This window comes from Argiope bruennichi, chromosome 8, assembly GCF_947563725.1.
Source record: "Argiope bruennichi chromosome 8, qqArgBrue1.1, whole genome shotgun sequence".
Taxonomy (NCBI): Eukaryota; Metazoa; Arthropoda; class Arachnida; order Araneae; family Araneidae; genus Argiope; species Argiope bruennichi.
In genome coordinates this window covers 99,957,666-99,976,115 of record NC_079158.1, presented here as the reverse complement: position 1 = coordinate 99,976,115, position 18,450 = coordinate 99,957,666, and the positions used below count along the sequence as shown (strand labels likewise).

The 18,450-nt window shown below is 25.0% G+C and overlaps 1 protein-coding gene across 2 annotated transcripts in view; it reads left to right on the top strand.

The window, feature by feature from the left end:
- The window catches only part of LOC129981184 (pyruvate dehydrogenase (acetyl-transferring) kinase, mitochondrial-like), a 40,628-nt gene extending 23,094 nt beyond the window's left edge, over positions 1 to 17,534 (top strand). The window contains exons 3-13 of one of the 2 annotated variants that reach the window (XM_056091916.1): positions 951 to 1,022; positions 2,399 to 2,583; positions 3,434 to 3,520; positions 3,601 to 3,678; positions 5,192 to 5,212; positions 5,301 to 5,377; positions 6,253 to 6,354; positions 8,939 to 9,046; positions 11,248 to 11,361; positions 12,856 to 13,022; positions 15,951 to 17,534. In XM_056091916.1, coding sequence (XP_055947891.1) covers positions 951 to 1,022; positions 2,399 to 2,583; positions 3,434 to 3,520; positions 3,601 to 3,678; positions 5,192 to 5,212; positions 5,301 to 5,377; positions 6,253 to 6,354; positions 8,939 to 9,046; positions 11,248 to 11,361; positions 12,856 to 13,020 — 1,009 coding nt within the window. In that variant the 3' untranslated portion in view covers positions 13,021 to 13,022; positions 15,951 to 17,534. The remainder of the gene's footprint in view (positions 1 to 950; positions 1,023 to 2,398; positions 2,584 to 3,433; positions 3,521 to 3,600; positions 3,679 to 5,191; positions 5,213 to 5,300; positions 5,378 to 6,252; positions 6,355 to 8,938; positions 9,047 to 11,247; positions 11,362 to 12,855; positions 13,023 to 15,950) is intronic. The other variant, XM_056091917.1, reaches the window with a different exon arrangement.
- The last annotated feature ends 916 nt before the right edge of the window (positions 17,535 to 18,450 follow it).

The window sequence follows — 18,450 nt, the reverse complement described above, 5'->3', positions numbered from 1 at the left end:
TTTGACAATTATTAAATTTAATTTAGTGCAACAAAGTTGAACTCAAAATATATATATATATATATATATATATATATATATAATCTACTTGAAAGTTTTAAAAAACCCGGAGGGGGGGGTGAGCTGAGAAAATATTGTTTATATATTTTTAAATTATTGTATACAATTATTAAAAAGTATAGGTTGCAGATGACATGCCGTGAACTTTCATATGAAATAAAAATTGGAAAAATCAATACATTAAATATTTTATTTAGTGGTTTAGATCATCAAACTCTGTCAGTTTTTTTCTCCACAGAGATTTTGCTGTAAAATAATTTTGAAACATCTCTTGGAAATGGACAATGATTAGAGCACTATTGATTTCATATGAAATTTATTTGATCTTCATATAATTATTAAAGGCAACGATTTCATATGAAATAAAAATTACTGAAATCGGTGCAATGTTTCTGACTGAGGGAAAATTATTTTAAAGATGATTATTTGTTCAAAATGTATCAGAAATGTATTACTTGTTTATCAAATGCAATCTAACATCTTCTGAATTCTAAGAAGTCTTATACAATTGCTAAGAAGTGATTTGAAGGAAACAATTGAGTAATTTTTCCCATATTTAAAATAATGGATGTTCTTTAAAGAAAAATATAGAGGAATGATTCAAAAGAATAAAAAGAGATCATTGTGAGAAATGGGAAATTTGTATTCCATTTTCATTAAACATATTTTAAAATATTAATGCCTGTTTCTATAAAGAAAAAATTATAAATAATTACTTATTAATTTTATTTTAATCATCTAATTTCAGCTTCTTTTGTGTGACATTTGTTTGTTTCATTTTTTCCCTTTTGATATTCTGTTTATTAATATTCAGATTACATTAATGATACTAAAAATTTACAAAAAAATATTCTTGCTTTTATCTAATTTGTAATTGTTTTAATATACAGGTATCAAAAAAGTTTTGAAGAAATTCTTGTGTATGAATCTGTAGATACATCTGATCCTAAGATTTTAGAGACGTAAGTTTTCTTTTTGTTTGTCTGTTTTCTGTTTGAGTATGCAGTCTTGGTACTTTTTAGAATAATTATTACATACATGATGTTTGTTGCAATAACTATTTATTTTTCTGATAAAATTTTAATATTATCGAGTGATAATCTTTAGTTTTAAATTTTACATAGAAAATTATTCTTTATTAAATCCATATAAATATAATTTAATGCCTATTTATTTGAACTTATGATTCCAACTCCTTAATGGATTCAAATTTTTGCATGCATTTTCCTTGGCACTTGGAAGGATTAACTACACAACTACTACTACTAATAATAATAATAAAACCTTTGCTTCTCTAATTGAGATAAACCATTTAAATATTTTGCTGTTATAACTTCAAAAGTCATGCAAATTAGTCACTGTCATTAGCACTTTAGTCATGCAAATTTTATTAATATACAATTTTTAATAATTTTTCAAGCATAATTTTATTCGTACCATTTTATTTACCAAATCGGGAATAAATATTTGTCGCTTGAACCCGTTTATTAAAGTTATTTTCTTCAGACATTTTCATTTATGCATTTGTTACACAGAATAAGTATCTTAATAATATGCATACTCAGAAATTTTCCCTTTTAAAATTATTAAAATTTCTTTAACTGTTTCAGATAATTTTTTCTCACTTTGACAGTTTTATAATTTTTCTGTACTCAATTGTCATGCCACAAGTCTTTTTTTTAAACAATTTTTTTTAGCTTGAATTTATTCAATAAAATTTTATTTTATCCTATATCTTAGCTTATAAGTTTAAAAGTTAATTACTATATTTTGAAAAAAATTTCGCTGAACATTATGGAAAATTTGAATATTAAAGCTTCTAAAATAAAAAGAATCTGAATGAGGAGCAAAAAATCTGATCCAACACAAAAATATTTTTACAGTAATAATTAAATATATACAACCAAAAAATATCTTCAGAAAATATATTTATAACATGCAATAACATGCTCAATAACATTTCCCAGTGTTCATATTGCATTTTACTCTATGAAAAATATATCTTCTTATATCTTTTTCCATAATTTCCTATTTCTTTTAGTTCTATATCTTTTTAAAATCATAATGCTGAAGAGCAGTTCACATATGCATTTTTTCCAGAAATTTTTAATTAAACTTATAATTTATTTTTGAGAGGAATTTTTTGATCTAGTTGTTTGATTATAACATTAATAGTAGTCCATTGAAATGTATTAATATAAGTCTAGTATAAATTTAGTATTCAAAATTATTGCCATTAATATGAAATATGTTGTATAATAATTTTTTAGTTAAAATATGTAGTTTCATCTTATTTTTATGTTAAAATATAGAATTGATTTATTAATTTTATTTTTAGTTTTTGTGAACGCTTAATAAAGATTCACAACCGTCACAATGATGTTGTTCCAACAATGGCTCAAGGTGTGATTGAACTAAAACAGTCATGTCAGCTTGATCAACAAACAGAACACAGTATACAATATTTTCTGGACCGATTTTACATGAGTCGCATTTCTATACGTATGCTGATCAATCAGCATAGTAAGTTATTTGTTGTATGTACAAATCTTTATTTTATTTTGCATGCTTTACATGAACTCAATGTTGATGATAGTTAAAATTCTTCTTCAAACTTGGCATATTTGTATATTTCTTTCTCTTTTCTTACTTTTACTCGAATATAATATTTCTTTTAAAGAGAGGATTTTTTTTTTTTTTTTTTTTGTTGGTTAAGGATTTTTTTATATATAAAGAATGCATTACAAGTCCTATTAATTGTATATGTTAAGTTTAACAAAAGCCAATTTTTATGTGAATTTATTTTACTTATCTGGACAATTAAATGCTATATCCATTTATGCTCTGAAAAAAAAATGCATTTTAATGCAAATCACAAAACATTGTTCGTTTTTTTTAACCCCCGTAATACGACTGTTTTTGTAAATTGTTGTAGAATTAAATTGTAGTTATATATAACTTTCTTTTTGTATTGTACAAATTGACATATTCAAGGAAATAAATTGGATATAATGATATCCAATTTAATTCTACAGCAATTCTGGTATTGTAAGCATCATTCACTGGATAATTTAAGGAAATTGAATAAAATTTATTTTTAAAAAATGCATGAAAATTTCTATAGTCATTAATTTATATTGAAAAATATTTTTAAGTTTCAAGAATGCATCATTTATGACATTGTTTCTCATGTTCTAACATAATGTTCAAAGTTTTTTATTTGTAAAATATATATTTTCTATTTCATCTCAAACTTGCAATGTTTTACTTGACTGTACATTCTCTATAATTATAATGCTTATAAATTTTTATCTATGCAGGAGTGATATTTTAAAATTAATGCTGATTTTTTTTTTTTTTTTTTTTTTTTCAGCTTCTTTATTTGGAACAAACTTGAATGGACACCCAAGACATATCGGTTGCATAGATCCAAATTGTAGTGTGACAGCTGTTCTAAAAGGTAGCTTTAATTTTTAGAGAATTTATTTGTTATTATTGTTTATTTAGTCAATGTGTATATAAATTTTCTTTCAAAATTAGATGCTTATGAAAATGCAAGATTCCTCTGTGACCAGTATTACATGATTTCTCCTGACCTTGAAATAACTGAGCATAATGGTAAGAGACAAATTTTACAAATTTAGATTATTTTAAATGATTCAAGTTTTTTAAATTGTTTAATAACCTGTTTCATTAGATCAGGGAAGGGGGAGATTTTCTCTACAAATGTGAAATGTCTTTTGCTACAGAACTCATTTTTATAAGAATTTCTTAAAATATAATTAGTAAACAGAAAGTATTTTAAAAATATTTTTTCAGCAGCTAAGTTCTAAACTTAATAAATTTATGCTTATGGCAAAAAATTTTCAGTGTTTTGAATTTATGATGTTACATTTTATTAAATTTTAACTGTTATAGTATTTTGCTTCCAATTAACTGACTTCAATTTCCTTGAGTTGACTATTTTATTACTGCTGGCATAAATTTTAAGATGGGTGTGATTACACAGAATTAATTTTTCTATTGAAAGTGAATATGCAAGTCAAATACTTTGGGGGTATTTAGAAAAACTATGGAAGTATTTTGGATATAAAAATCATGTATGCATGTTTATCTATTAGGGTTGCTTTTACATTTTTTGTGATTAGTAGTATAATTGAAGCTTAATTTTATGGTATGCATATGCAGTTGTTATTTCTCCTAATTAACATTTTCATTTTTTTATTATAAAGATTTTTCTGTAATCCTCATTGCTTTTTGTGTTTCCTGTGTTTTTAATAAGAGGGTTACTAAAATTCTGTAGTTTTGAAATAGTTATGCTCAATATTTTAGAAAATAGAGAGAATGCACCTACTTGCGTTTTATGTGAATAAATTCAATAACAAAAACTTACAAGAGATTTAAGCTATATTCCTTGTTCTTAATAAATTGCACTAAATGGAAAGAATAGTAATTTATTTCATGTCTAATTAAATATTTATGTTAGACTGCAAAACCAGTGATACAATGCAACTTGTGCACTGCTGGTTCAATTTTCTGAATGCAATGTTTAAAAATCTCCTTATTTTTTTATATTAAACTGATAAAAACAGGTGTGTGTGTGCATATGTGCTTGTGTGTATGTAAATAAGTTTCTGTTGGTGGAAAAGAGTTAAACAAACAGTAATACAATAAACAAAAAAATTAAAAGTAAATTTTTTTTTCTTATGGAAATAACATAAAAGCTGCCAAACTACCATACATAAGAAGTTATTCAAAATCATATTTAAATGGTTGAAACTTTATTATTGTTCCCAGAATATTAATTATATCATATATTAGAAAGACCCATTGTAATAATTTGATTTTTCACTATCTAGTTTAAAAAATAAAATGCCTTTATATCCAAGACAGGACTAATTAGTAATAAATGCTAAATTTGATTATGCTTTTTTTTTTCTTTTGCTCTTGTGTTACTAAGCAATTTATCTTTTTTATTGTTTATAAATTATTTATTCCTCCTGCTGCACTTTGTTTTGCTTTCATTATTCTTTGTTTCTTTTATCATTGTTTTGCTTCTTTTGCTTTTTGCTTTTTATAAATTAGTTGCACAGTTCCTTTGTTATTTATGTTTTGTAAACTGTTTTTTCAGCATGCAAGTGTAATGTATCTGGTAAATATTTTTCTTTTTATTCTTTGATTTTATTATTGATGAGATTTCTGTCAATGATTATTTAAATTGAACTGAAATGTTTTTGTAGGGCCTGATCCTGGTTCTCATATATCTGTAGTCTATGTGCCCTCTCATTTGTATCATATGCTTTTTGAACTTTTCAAAGTAAGTTTTATTGTTTGATAAGAAAGAAAAAAAAAAAAAAGATAATGAAGATTGTTATTAACCTTAGGTATAGAATAAAAATTAAATAATGCATTAAAAAATTAAAAACTAAATTAATAAAAATTAAAAACTGGGTTATTAAATTTAAAAAATAATAAATAGTAATTATTAATTCCCACCAATATGTAATTTCCTATGTATTGATAGAAAATTATGTATGGGGGGGATGCAAAATTATCAATTTACTAGCAGAGTTAATTTTTTGCATAGATGCTTACTTCATTCCTTAAGACCCTCATGGTGGGAGGGGTTGAGGAATCCCAATATCTATTTATTCTATATGCAATTCTGGACCAGTATTGAATCTATTATATTTCATTGAGTGACAAGCCAAAAAACAATTTTGCAATTGTGGCCTCATAATGGCACTGGCTATAAAACCCATTCTCTTCCCATATTGAATACTGGATGTTTTTGTTATGTATAGGTCTTGACTGCTTAAAGTTACTTTCATAATTTTTTTTTTAAAATTCAATGAAGGTTAATAATATTCATTTTGTTTTAAAAATTCATAAGGCTTTTAAAATCAGTCTTCAGTATATCATGTTAAGTATACTTTGAATTTAGATACAATTTAAAATGCATTTCCATTTTAAATAAAATTGAATTAAATAATTTCATTCTAAACCTTTTCTTTGTTTCCTCTGTGTCTTTCATGGGTATTTTGGAATCTTTCATACAGTCTTTTCTTTATTATGGAGAACAAAATACATGATTGAATACATTTTCTTTGTTAATCAATATTAAATATATATTTATTTGTTTATGAAATTGCAAAATATTATTATTATTATTATTTATTTTTTTTCTTCCAGAATGCTATGCGAGCTGTTGTGGAGCATTATGACTCGGATACAGATAACCTGCCGCCAATTCATGTCATTGTTGCTCTAGGAAAAGAAGATCTTACTATAAAGGTAATACTACAGCAAATTTATATAGCACATGAAAAAAAATCTATATCAACTATAATGTCAGTATGGATTATCTCTCATTATACCTGTAATTATTTGTTCTGCAGGAAAAGAAAACTTCATGATAAATATAGTTTCAAAATAAATACAGTAATATTTATTTGAGACTAAAATATAGCCCATGATAAATAAAATAATTTGAATGAAAAGTTGTGATTGACTGTGCAGGCTGTTTAATAAATATGATATTTTCAATTCTGCACCATAAGTTAACGTATCTTTGTCAGGCAGAATAAAAAAAATTAGAAAATTTCAAAATTTGGCTTTAAGATTGTAATTTTGCATTAATATTATTAATGTCAGTTATATAAAATTAGTACTTTAAATTGTTGCATAATTTATTAATTTTATTAACAAAATTTTTTCTCATAAGAATATAGATGTTATGTCAATTGGGTGTAAAAATGAAGACAAATCTGAGAAATGATTATCCGACACCATAAATAAATAAATGCATAAACTTAAAAATTGTGCTTTGATTATTTTATATAAATGCGAGTTTTGCCTTCAGGAAAGTAACCATTAATCCTCATCAATTAATTTAAAATTCCATATATTGTTCTTATTATTTGCTTTTTATATTTATCAGTTACATTTTTGCCAATATGAGTTTCTTAAAATTTTATTTTAAGTTATTAATGCAAAGAAGACAAAAGCTAATGTATTTAAATAATGATGCAAGTCTAACAGCTGTTGTTGGATTTTAATGTTTGGGAAAATTGGCTCATTTCATTTGAAATAACCAGAGCATTTTTATTAACGCTCCATCTAACAGAAATTAGATTAATTTTTGAAATTTGTATTTAGGTAAATTGCATTATATATTTAATACTAGTTTTTATGTAACCTGCAGAAATATATGCTGCTCTATTATGATAATAAATAAAAAAAAATTGCAGAATTGCATATTTTTATTAAAAGCATATTTTGATTATACGGTTTTTATTAATTTTTATCTATTACATCTTATCAAAAAATATTCCCAGCATAAGCCATGAAAAAGTACTATAAAAAATCTTTGAATATTCAGATGTATATGTGTGCCCCAATAATTTTGTTTATAACTATTGACTATCTACATACAAAAACTAAAATGCTAGTTCCCTCTCCTACAAAAATCTAATCTATCAAATAAGTTTTCTTCATATTTATCTTAACAAATATTGTGAAGCATAAGGAAGATTTAAGTAAAAGTTTTATGCCCATTAATTAAATAGTTAAGTTTTTATTAATTAAAAATGATTTCCTTTTGCATGTTCAGAATTATGCCATTAAAAATGGCTGTGAACAAGATTTGTTTGGTAAACCAAAAAGGAAAGTATCCTTGCTATGGGAAAGAGATATTAAAATAATATATTTATTTTACTTTATTGCTACTGAAAAAAAAGTTTCTTGAACTTGAAAATAGTTTTGAAGTTTCCTATTAATAAAAATTTCTCCAAAATTTGCCCACTTGATTTTAATTGTCAATGGAGATTGAAATTCACTGTTGAAAATTATTGCCTTCATATTTCAAATTGCAAGTGCACATTTCACTTTTTGCTCGCAATTGTTTAAAAATTATTAGTAATTTTTTTCGGGGGGTTGGGGAATTGACTTTCTGCAGTTTTTAAAAATTGCATTGGCCCTTCTATTGTAATGGGAATTAAAAAAATGAAGTAGCAGATATTAAATTTTGTGCATTATGATAATTTGTCCGGTTTTTTTGCATTAAAAATAAATGATTTAAAAAGCATTTTGTTTTTGTATTTGTTTAATTATGCAAAATACTAATGTTAACAATATTTTAATTTTCATGCATAAGAAGTTTACACCATGTAACTTTCAACAACTGATTTGATAATTTTAACTTTGACTTTTGTTATACATATTTGTTTTAAGTACTTAAATTTTGTGCACAAATATTGACTTTAGACAAGGCTTTTTTTTGGGGGGGGGGACAATTTATTAAATGGTTATTTTTCAATAGTAAAAAGCATGATTTTTTTTTTCTGTGCAATGTTGGGTATTATTGCTAATGATCAATAATTTTGTTTTATTAAACAGTTTAAATTTTAATATTTGAATATTGTGTTAATTTGTTTTATTTGTATTTATGATTGTCAACTCAGATGGCATTTCCTACTTATAATTTTATCTGTTGGAAACTTTTAATATCTTAATTATCTAGTGTTCTACTAAAGTATAATTTTTACAAGGAATGGAAAGTTTATTATATTTTCAAAAATGGTTGCAGTGGCCTAGTGGTAAGGTGTCGGTTTCAGTTTAGATTGTCCTCAGTTTTAAATCCAAATCCACTAAATATCCATCTTGTATGTAACCCTAGAGCAAATTAAATCTGACATCACGGGCCAAATGCTCTTCCATTGATATGGGATGGAAATTTGGTGAGGGAGGGGGATGCCAGCTGACAGGGTTCAAAAGTCTATGTTGAAATAGCCTAAATATTACTTTCAAATGAGATCTTAATTTAACTAAACTAAAACTAAATTCTTTTGGAAATTCACTTTAATGTTATCATTTTCAGATGTCTGATAGAGGTGGTGGAATCCCTCGCTCACTTATAGATACTTTGTTCCAATACATGTACTCCACTGCGCCAACTCCCTCACCTTCCACCGAGTCCACACCTTTGGTAAGTAACGAAAGTAGCATCAGGTCTACACATGCGCTTAGTTGTGATCGAAATCTGTGCCATCAATAGTGTGATGGCTATCAATCATGACATATTGATTAAAATTATTGATAAATTTCTAGGCGGCAACTGAAGGAGATAATGTTTCCCATCCACTACTTGTAAGCAGAATTTTATTTGCTGTGCATGAGCTATTTAGCTGTAGACTTGTGTGCAACTGTATGTGGGCAATAGACATATTAAAACAAATTTTTTTAGGATTTTTTTTTATTATTCTGCAGAAGAATTTTTTAAATGAAAAATCTTCATATTAAGAGCACTTTAAAATATTGGGAATCTATGTAGCAATTATTTTTCGAATTTACATATTTTAGGGAATATATTAATAATTTTTGTTCTTTCTAGTTTCAAGAATGTTAATGTATCATAAATTCGTGTTTCTCTAATAACATTTTCTGGAAAACTTCTAAAATGTCTTACTGTTGCATTTTTTAACTAAAAAAAACTAAAGCCAAACATTATATGCTGTCCAAGTTTAACAAATGGATGCAATTTATAAGTTTTAGAAATGCTCCTCAACAAAATACAACTTTTAAATTCTTTTTATATTGCAAGAATTTTTGAAAATACTAAATGGATTTAATTTCCATTTATTATTCTTTGGTTCAAATAAAACTGTTTGTGGTGCAAATTCAAGCAGAGAAATTTTGTGAGATGTTTTATGTACTCTTTTCTTTGCTTTTGTATCATATTTATTTTTATTCCCATTGAAAGTTATGCTTTTCACTTTGTTCTGTAAATATTTGTAATGATAATAGTTGCTCTTCACATTGCTTTTTCCTGTTTTAAAATGCATTTTTGTAAATATTTTATATAAATTTTTTTAATTATTTATAATTCTCTTAATACACTTAATGAAGGTTATTTTCAAAATCTTTCATTACTTGGTACTATAATTGTTATAGAAAACCATTTTGAAAATAGTTATTTCTTTATCTAATTATGATTAAAAACTGTTGTAATGCAGGCATTAAGAATTAAAATATTGTACTTGTATATTATATTGTACTTGAATCAAAATGCTTATGTTTCTTTTTAAATTAGCATTATATTTGATGTAGTTTGATACGGTTGTGCTTAATATCCTAAACTTTTTTCCTTATAAAGGATTTTTTATAAAAAATGTTTTATCTCTTATAAGTAAGTGGAAAGGAAAAATTTGGTAGGGGATTAAATGGAAGGTATCGTGTATGCATTATTGATTCATTTAATTTGTAATTATACTCAATAATTTATTAATCCTAACTATTGGAATAATTGAAAATAAAATATTTTTTAAAGTCTTTTAAACTATTTTTTGCATGTGTTAAAGAAAGTAATATTTAACAAAGAGTTAAAAGGAATTATAAATTGCCTTATATCTTTTTATAAACTGTTTGACTTTTAAATTTGTAACATAGATTAAATGTGTCAATTTAAGTTTGATTGAAAAAGGTCATTTTATTTGTAAAGTCATAAAAATATCAATGCATAATCTGAATTTCTTTTTATACATTTTCCTACTGGGAAACTCAAGTAAGCATCCTTTGTTTGTTATATAAGACTAAGTTTATAAGTGTATAGAAAGAAAGGAAAGGGTTTTGATTATCAATTTAAATTTTATATGCTTGCATTATATTCTTAATTTCTTAGTAAATTTTTAGGATAGTATAGTGCCAGTTTTTATAAGAAAGTAATATTTTTTTTAATGTTAATACATCTCCTACAGTTAAGTTTTAAAGTTAGAAGTTTTTGTAAAGTTTTTTTTTCTTTGCATGTAGTCTCAAACAAAAAGAAAAAATCCTACAAAATTATAAAAAATTAAAACATTCTAAAATTGAAAATTTAATATCTGTAACTAAATTTTAGGGAATTAAAGAACAAAGCTTTATTTTTTATTCAAAGGCTTTAGTCCTGAATGCAGACTTGATTAAATTATCTTAAAATATGTAAAATGGAATTAATTAAAAGATATTACGAATATTTCCCACAATTGTGTAAAGTTTATTATAAAGTACAAGTATTACCTCACCAGTGTTTCAAAAATTGAGTTTTTGATATTATTTATGTTTTATAGATAACGTTTCTTGAGACAGAAATAAGATGAGTTAGTTTCAGCATGAGGTAAGAAAGTAAAAATTAAAATTTTACATTTTTTTCAGGCTGGCTATGGCTATGGACTGCCTTTGTCTCGATTGTATGCTCGTTACTTTCAAGGGGATTTGATTGTTACCTCTGCTGAAGGATATGGCACAGATGCTATCATATATCTCAAAGTAATTACTGTATATAAATCTAGTTTTCATGATACATTTTCCTACTGGAAAACTTTATTAAATTCTTTGAATTTATATTTTGCCATAATTTTTAAATACATATGCTAATAAAAAATATTTAATTATTTTTAGAAAAAAGTAATACTTAAAAGATAAGGTGAATTAAAAATTTTAATAAAATTCAATTATTCTTGTATTTAAGATTTTTAAAATTAAATTCTTTCAGAATATTGCTGTTGTATTGTAAAGACATCCAACTGCCTATGTGAAAAAAAAAAGAAGAAAAAAAAAAGATAATGTTCCTTAAGAAACAAAATCACAATGAAGTATTTTTTAGTATCTACCTCACAAATTCTTTCAAAATTTTGAATCAATCATTTATCTATTCTAAGTGAAAGCAAAGGTATGCCCAATTATGAAGTCATAAATTGAATCATTTAAGTCCTCATTTTTTTTACAATATGCTGTTTACATGAAATAATGCATAGCTTTACTCTCAGACAGAATGATCATGAACTGGAATAGGCTAAATTTTTATCTAAAAGATTAAATTCAATTTCTTAAATAAAATCATGTCTAGGTTATAGTGACACATTTTTAATGTTAATTGATATACCAGAACACAACATCATTATTAATATCAGCTACCATTATATTGATGAAATTTTAATGGATAGATATATTGAAGTATATTTTTGTTATATCATTGTAAATGTCAATTTAACAGCCACAGTAAGACCGCTTAACACATTTTCTGTGAACATAACTCACTTAATGTTTGTCTTTTTTTCCCCCCTTCCTTTTTTGGTTCAATGACTTAATCTTTCCTGTTAAATGCAAATTTTTACAATTTTTTGTTGTTCTTTGTTGTATAATTGGCTTAAGTACTAGAATTATAGTAGTTTAAGTATGATTTAACCGTTTTACTTGTAGAATATCGATTTTCCCTCGTTTGTGGATGTCTTTTCTGTTTATTTTGCCTTTGCACTGAAATTAGTTCTAAATTTAAATCTATCTTAAATAATTTAGAATAAAAAGTAGCTGAACTTTCAATATTTAGTATTTTGCTGACTGTTAAATATGCATAATTCTGCTGATATTGCATAATGTATAAAACATTTAATATTGTGAGGAAATGTTCTCCAGGAAATGCAATGAAAATATCGTTATTATGTTATGCTTGACAAATGCTGTGCCATTTGTATTAAAACTTACCTGTTTACTTTTTTTATTATAATTTATTTTTACAGTTATAATCAATTTATGAATGATAACTAGAATCAATAACTTAAGTAGAATTTAATTTAATTGTACCTCATTACTAAACTTCTGTCTTGATGCAAAATGACCTTTTATTTTCTGTTTGAAAATCATTACATTATGAAATTCCTTGTATCTGTTTTGAACCTGTTATTTTTAATCATGCCAAATACCTCACATCAAGCCCTTCATTATCTTTCATCTTTAGAAAATGATAATTTTTTCCCCCCACAGGCTCTTTCTGATGAGGCTAATGAGTTACTTCCTGTGTTCAATAAAACATCAAGCAGACATTATCGTGCCACTGTGGGAACACATGATTGGAGTACTCAGAATCAGACTATGGGCATGCGACAGTTCACCACGTTTAATGACAAACGAAGAATATCTGCTAGCTGAAGGTAGGAATTTATTTCTGTATTTTTGTTACTTAACTATTAGAAGAAAGACATTTTTAGTTCTTATATGTGCATAATGGGGATGATAAAACTTGTTGTAGAAGATATAAAGTTGAAAGTATATAAATAATAAATGCTAGTTTCATTATATAAAGTAATGAAAATTAGAATAATCATGAACTATTAAAATCGGGCTATGATTCCTCAGTCAATATTAAGATCACACAATTAACGTGAAATTCTTTCTATGTTAGAATTGTCATTATTACTGTAACTGAGGGGCTAGTTTTCAGTTCGGTTATCATTTTAAAGTATTGCACACAAATGTAGAAACTTTTTATTTAGTTCTTAAATACTTTTATAAAAATGCTTACTAAATATAAAAAAAGTACAATAAAAAAACTTTCATATTTAAAAAATTTAATCCATAATGATTTTAAAAGCCTTTAAATAGTTTTTATATGAATATATTCTTATGCAACAAATAATTTACTTAAAACAGCCAATTAAGATTAAAATTAATGAAGAAATTTAAATGAGAACTTTACAATAAAACATGTAAATAGGGGAGAACTTTAAAAAGTAAATAATGAAATGTAATATTTGTTCTTTATTTAAGTATGAAAAAAATTCTTCAATTAACATTTTAACCTAAGAAGGAATATCAAAATTTCATAATTTTTTTTTTAATTCCTTCTTTAGATATTCTATTCTTGACAAACTGAAATTAATACGATTTTAATAGATGAAATAATGAACTGTTTCAATTTTCTGTAATATTATTTTTAGTAAAATTTGTTCATCAAGGAATATTGGAATTTCTTATGAATATTTTGCTGTTGTATATTGCTTTTTGTTCATCGGGGAATATTGGAATTTCTTATGAATATTGTGCTGTTGTATATTGCTTTTTGTTCATCGGGGAATATTGGAATTTCTTATGAATATTTTGCTGTTGTATATTGCTTTATATATTATTAACATTCAAGTGGATTATATTCTTTGTGCAGTAATCTATGAATCTTATTATATTTCATATAAATGTTAAATTTTTTTTGATAAATTTTTATTATTATCATTATTATTTAATATATGTTTGCAATGTTGATCAAAATTGCTGACACTTTTTGAAATTTGCATGTTTTCAAATTTAAATATTTATAAAAATGTTTCATTTCACTTAAGGTGATGAATTTTGCTTGTTTTTAAAGGAAATTCAGTACCGAATTCGGCAAAAACAGAGTTAAAACATTTGTATTACAGGGGGAGTTATATTTTAGTCATATGCACAAAACCTGAAAAAACGAAAGGAATAGACTCTAAATACTGCCAACCTTAATTTTTGTTCTGATAATTAAAAAATAGCAGCAATTCAGAAGTGGAAATAATCAGTTTGACTTTTTCTTTGGTAGATGAAAGTTCTTTCTTCATGGTTACTGCTGTGTATTTACAGTTTTTGTTTGTTATTTAGTTCTTTTATTTCTTGCAGTTAAAAAAAAAGTAATGTCACATAACATTACTTTTTAATTTTACATTTTTTTAAAAAACTTTTTTACGCATAATGACTTAGTGACTGGTTACTAATAAAAAGTTCGAGATTTGGGCCTTTTTATGAGTAACTTACTTTAACTTTTATATGTAGTGCTTTACTTTATTTTATTTTTATTTACATTATTTTTATTTATACTCAAATGACGAAAGTTTTCAGGAATTTGGATACTTCAACAGTATGAAAATTGTTTGAAAATCTAATATGTGTAAAACAATGTAAGAAAAATCCCAAAAGTTTACCAATTATGAGAAAAAGAAATGTGTATCATGGATAGAAGATTGCCATGTAAAACTGAGTGTAACTGGCATTTTTTTAATTACCAATGAACTGCCAGAAAAACTGTCTAAGCTTGTACTGAAAAATAAGATTTTTCCCAAAAAAACATTTTTAAATAAAAAGAGGCAGCAGAAAAGAATAAAACAGAGGCAAACTAACACATTGAGTAAACAGAAAGTCAATGGGAACAAGTTTATATAGAATAATAAAACAGATATTAGCATTAGGAAATGGTGGATGAAAATGCACGAGACGTTATGTTAGAAAAGATTTACATCTGGATTACATTAAAGGCTACAAATTGAATCCCACAAATATCATTATTGGAATGCATGCCACAGATGCTGTAAGCCACCTAGCTTCATGTAATAAGCAGCACACTGAATGTTGTCTAGAAAATACAATATTATTTTTCAGGAATCTATTGCAGTCAGTGTGCTATTATTTTATCTATAAGATTTAGTCTCTTGCCACATAGTATTGATATGGAAATAGTAGTTCAAAGAATGACAAAATTGTTGCAATGGCCAAGGAACAACCTTGATCTGAACCGCAATGAACATTTGTGTTGCTGTTTGAAAGCATACAAATGATACTTTCATCAAATAAAAGAATTAATGACAACAATAATTATCTTCACATCATCATTTGAAAATATGAAGAAAACATGGGGGGGGGATTAGAAGTGCAAACATTGGTAGAATCATGGAAACATCGCTGTATTGCTTACTTAATAAAAATAAATAAATACAAACGAAGAAAGAAATACAAACCAAGTAACAATGGGGACACTGTAATACTAACTTTTCCATTTTCCGACATAAGCGTGTATTCTTGATTAATAACTTCCCTCATTATACAAATATTTCACTTCTGTTTTTTATATGGAATTTAGCATTAAATTTCTTATGTAAATACATAAATAATTATTTTATGAAAAGTGTAATATTTTTATAAGCATTGAAATTTGAAAAAAATTATAAAAAAAATTATTAAATTTTGATCATCATTATATATGTTGGTTATTGTATTGTTTTTCTATTATATTTTTCTACAGTGATGTATAGTGTCATATTATTTATTTCTGTAAAATTTCTTTCTAGATGGCTACTTTAGTTTCACTTCTAAAACTAGTTCCAAGAAGTAATAAATAAAAAAAAGTCTGTGTGATGTTCTGCTGTTAATGTGTCATTGTATTTAACTTACAAGATTCTTTCTGTCATGGACACTCTGAAAAATGATACCTACATAATCCACTGTAGTCAAACGCTGCCTATTTGAAGTATTACAACTCTCAGTGAGTGAGCTTTGTCAATACAGTGTTATATGGAACATAAATCTAGGAGTTTTATGACAACTTTTAGGATTTGATATCTTAGTTTTTCTTTCTGTTTTAATTCGAAAACTTGTGTTTAGTATTTTACGAACATCCCAGTGGCATGAAATTTGTTGCAGTGTTGTAAAAGTTTGTATATTTGTTGGTAGTTAAACTCTAGATTGACTTTGAGATCTTTTTTTTTTTTTTTTTTTTTTTTAAGAATTTAAGAGATAGAATTATTAGCATCATTGCACAAGAATAATTTAAATTATTCCACCTGATTTAAGTGATGTTTATTAAAATGTGATAATTTTTTTAAAAAAATTCTGATTGTAAATAATTTTTTATGGGGTGGTAGGATTTTCATACAGTTAGTATGGAATTTATAAAAATGGAAGTATGTTTCAATGCTAATTAAATGAAAGAAATCATAATGTAAATGAAAATGAGAAGTATAATTTTTTTTTTATTTTTAATGATGTTTATTAAAGTATCAGAGATAATAGAGCTTTGGATGACGAACAATAGTTAAGTATTGCTATGTGAAATAGATAAAAGGAAGCCATATCTAGTGCTATAGCACTCTTCAATCTTTGAATGCACAACAAAGTTATGCAAAGCAAACTTCCAATAATTAAAAAAAAGAAGAAGAAAGGATGTATTATGAATTTATTAAAAAAATATGCCAAATTTTTTTGTATAGTTACCAAAATTTTTAATTATTTCTTGAATATCAAGTTGTTTCTCAAGATGTGTATGTAGTTATTTTTGTATAAAGAAAATATTATTTTATTCATTGTAGATAGTAGAATAAGAAAAGCAACATATATTGTTTTAGTATTTGAAACTATTACTATTAAAAAAATTGAGATTTATTTGCATTATTCCTTTTATGCATATTTATGCAGGTTTTTCCATATTGAAAGAAAAAAATTAATTCATTAGAGCAGTGATTTCATAAATGTAATATCCATTTATTGTGCTTACAAATTAATAACTCAGTAATTTGGATATCTGCTTTTAATCATCAATTTCAATTTAATTGCAAATTGGAATTTTTAAAAATGTGTAACTTTCATATATGTGTGTGTATATATATACATTAAAATTCAGCCAGTTTACTAAAAACTTTAATTTATTGATTCTTTTAAAATCAGAGAAAATTAGAAAGATTTAATTTCTTAATTGTTTATTAATACAAAAATTATTTCAATATGAAATTTAATGTGTTTTAAAAGGTTTAATTGTAAATTCTGAAAATGAGATTAACCCCAGTGCAAATGTATTTAATTTGTAAAATTTCTTTTTATTTCAGTAAAATGTTATAAATAATTTGTATTTTATAGATTATATGTAGTTTATAGGATGTTATTTGTATGAAAGATTGCATTTTTTTTTTCTGAAGTGATATTGCATGAGAGTATTGTATAATAAAGATGGTGTTCACATAAATGTTTTCTTTATTTACTCTGATGTTTGGCTTTTCTATTCTTTAACTTACATTAATTACTGCATAAACATATTTATTGAAATTAATTTATCCATATATATTATTCGTCTTGTATTATAAAAAAATCCAAGTTAAAATGTTTAATAACCAGTTGTAATGATGAATGAACATGTGCGTGCTGCCCTTCTACACTTTAGATAGTTTAACCTATTGCTACCAAATTTGGCATATATCTGCCTTGGAAAATGAAAATGTGCACCTCACAATATATCTATAATATTTGAAATTTTAATTGGAATTTTTGTAAATCAAAAAATAGCTAAATTTTAGTATTTTTCAGCAATATTTCCCAAGCATATTATTGTACAAAAATAAATTTTGTAAAATTTCAAAATTTAAAAAAAAATTGTCTTTTCTATGAATATGAATTTAACAATAAAAAAAATTCCTGTTTTTTGGTGAATTTTTAAAATATATATCTTTTTGCTTTATTTCCAACAATAGATTACATTGTTACTCTAAAATTCAAATCATTTTCTTTGTTTCATGAAATATTTAATTGTACATTTTTCTCTACTATTGGAAGCTAAAGAAAAGGATTTTTTTAAAAAAATATCTGTATAATTTACAAGACAAAATTTGGAAGACTAATAAACCACAAATATGCAATTTTATTTCTTTAGCGTCATGGGATTGGTCTCTGCTAGACAGAAATATGTACAGAATAAACAGAAATATGCAAGTCAAATCAAATTACATGGTTTTAATGTCTAATTATTTTATTTGACTGAAACATGGACATGAAGTTAGATCTAAATAATTTAATTAAAATGGA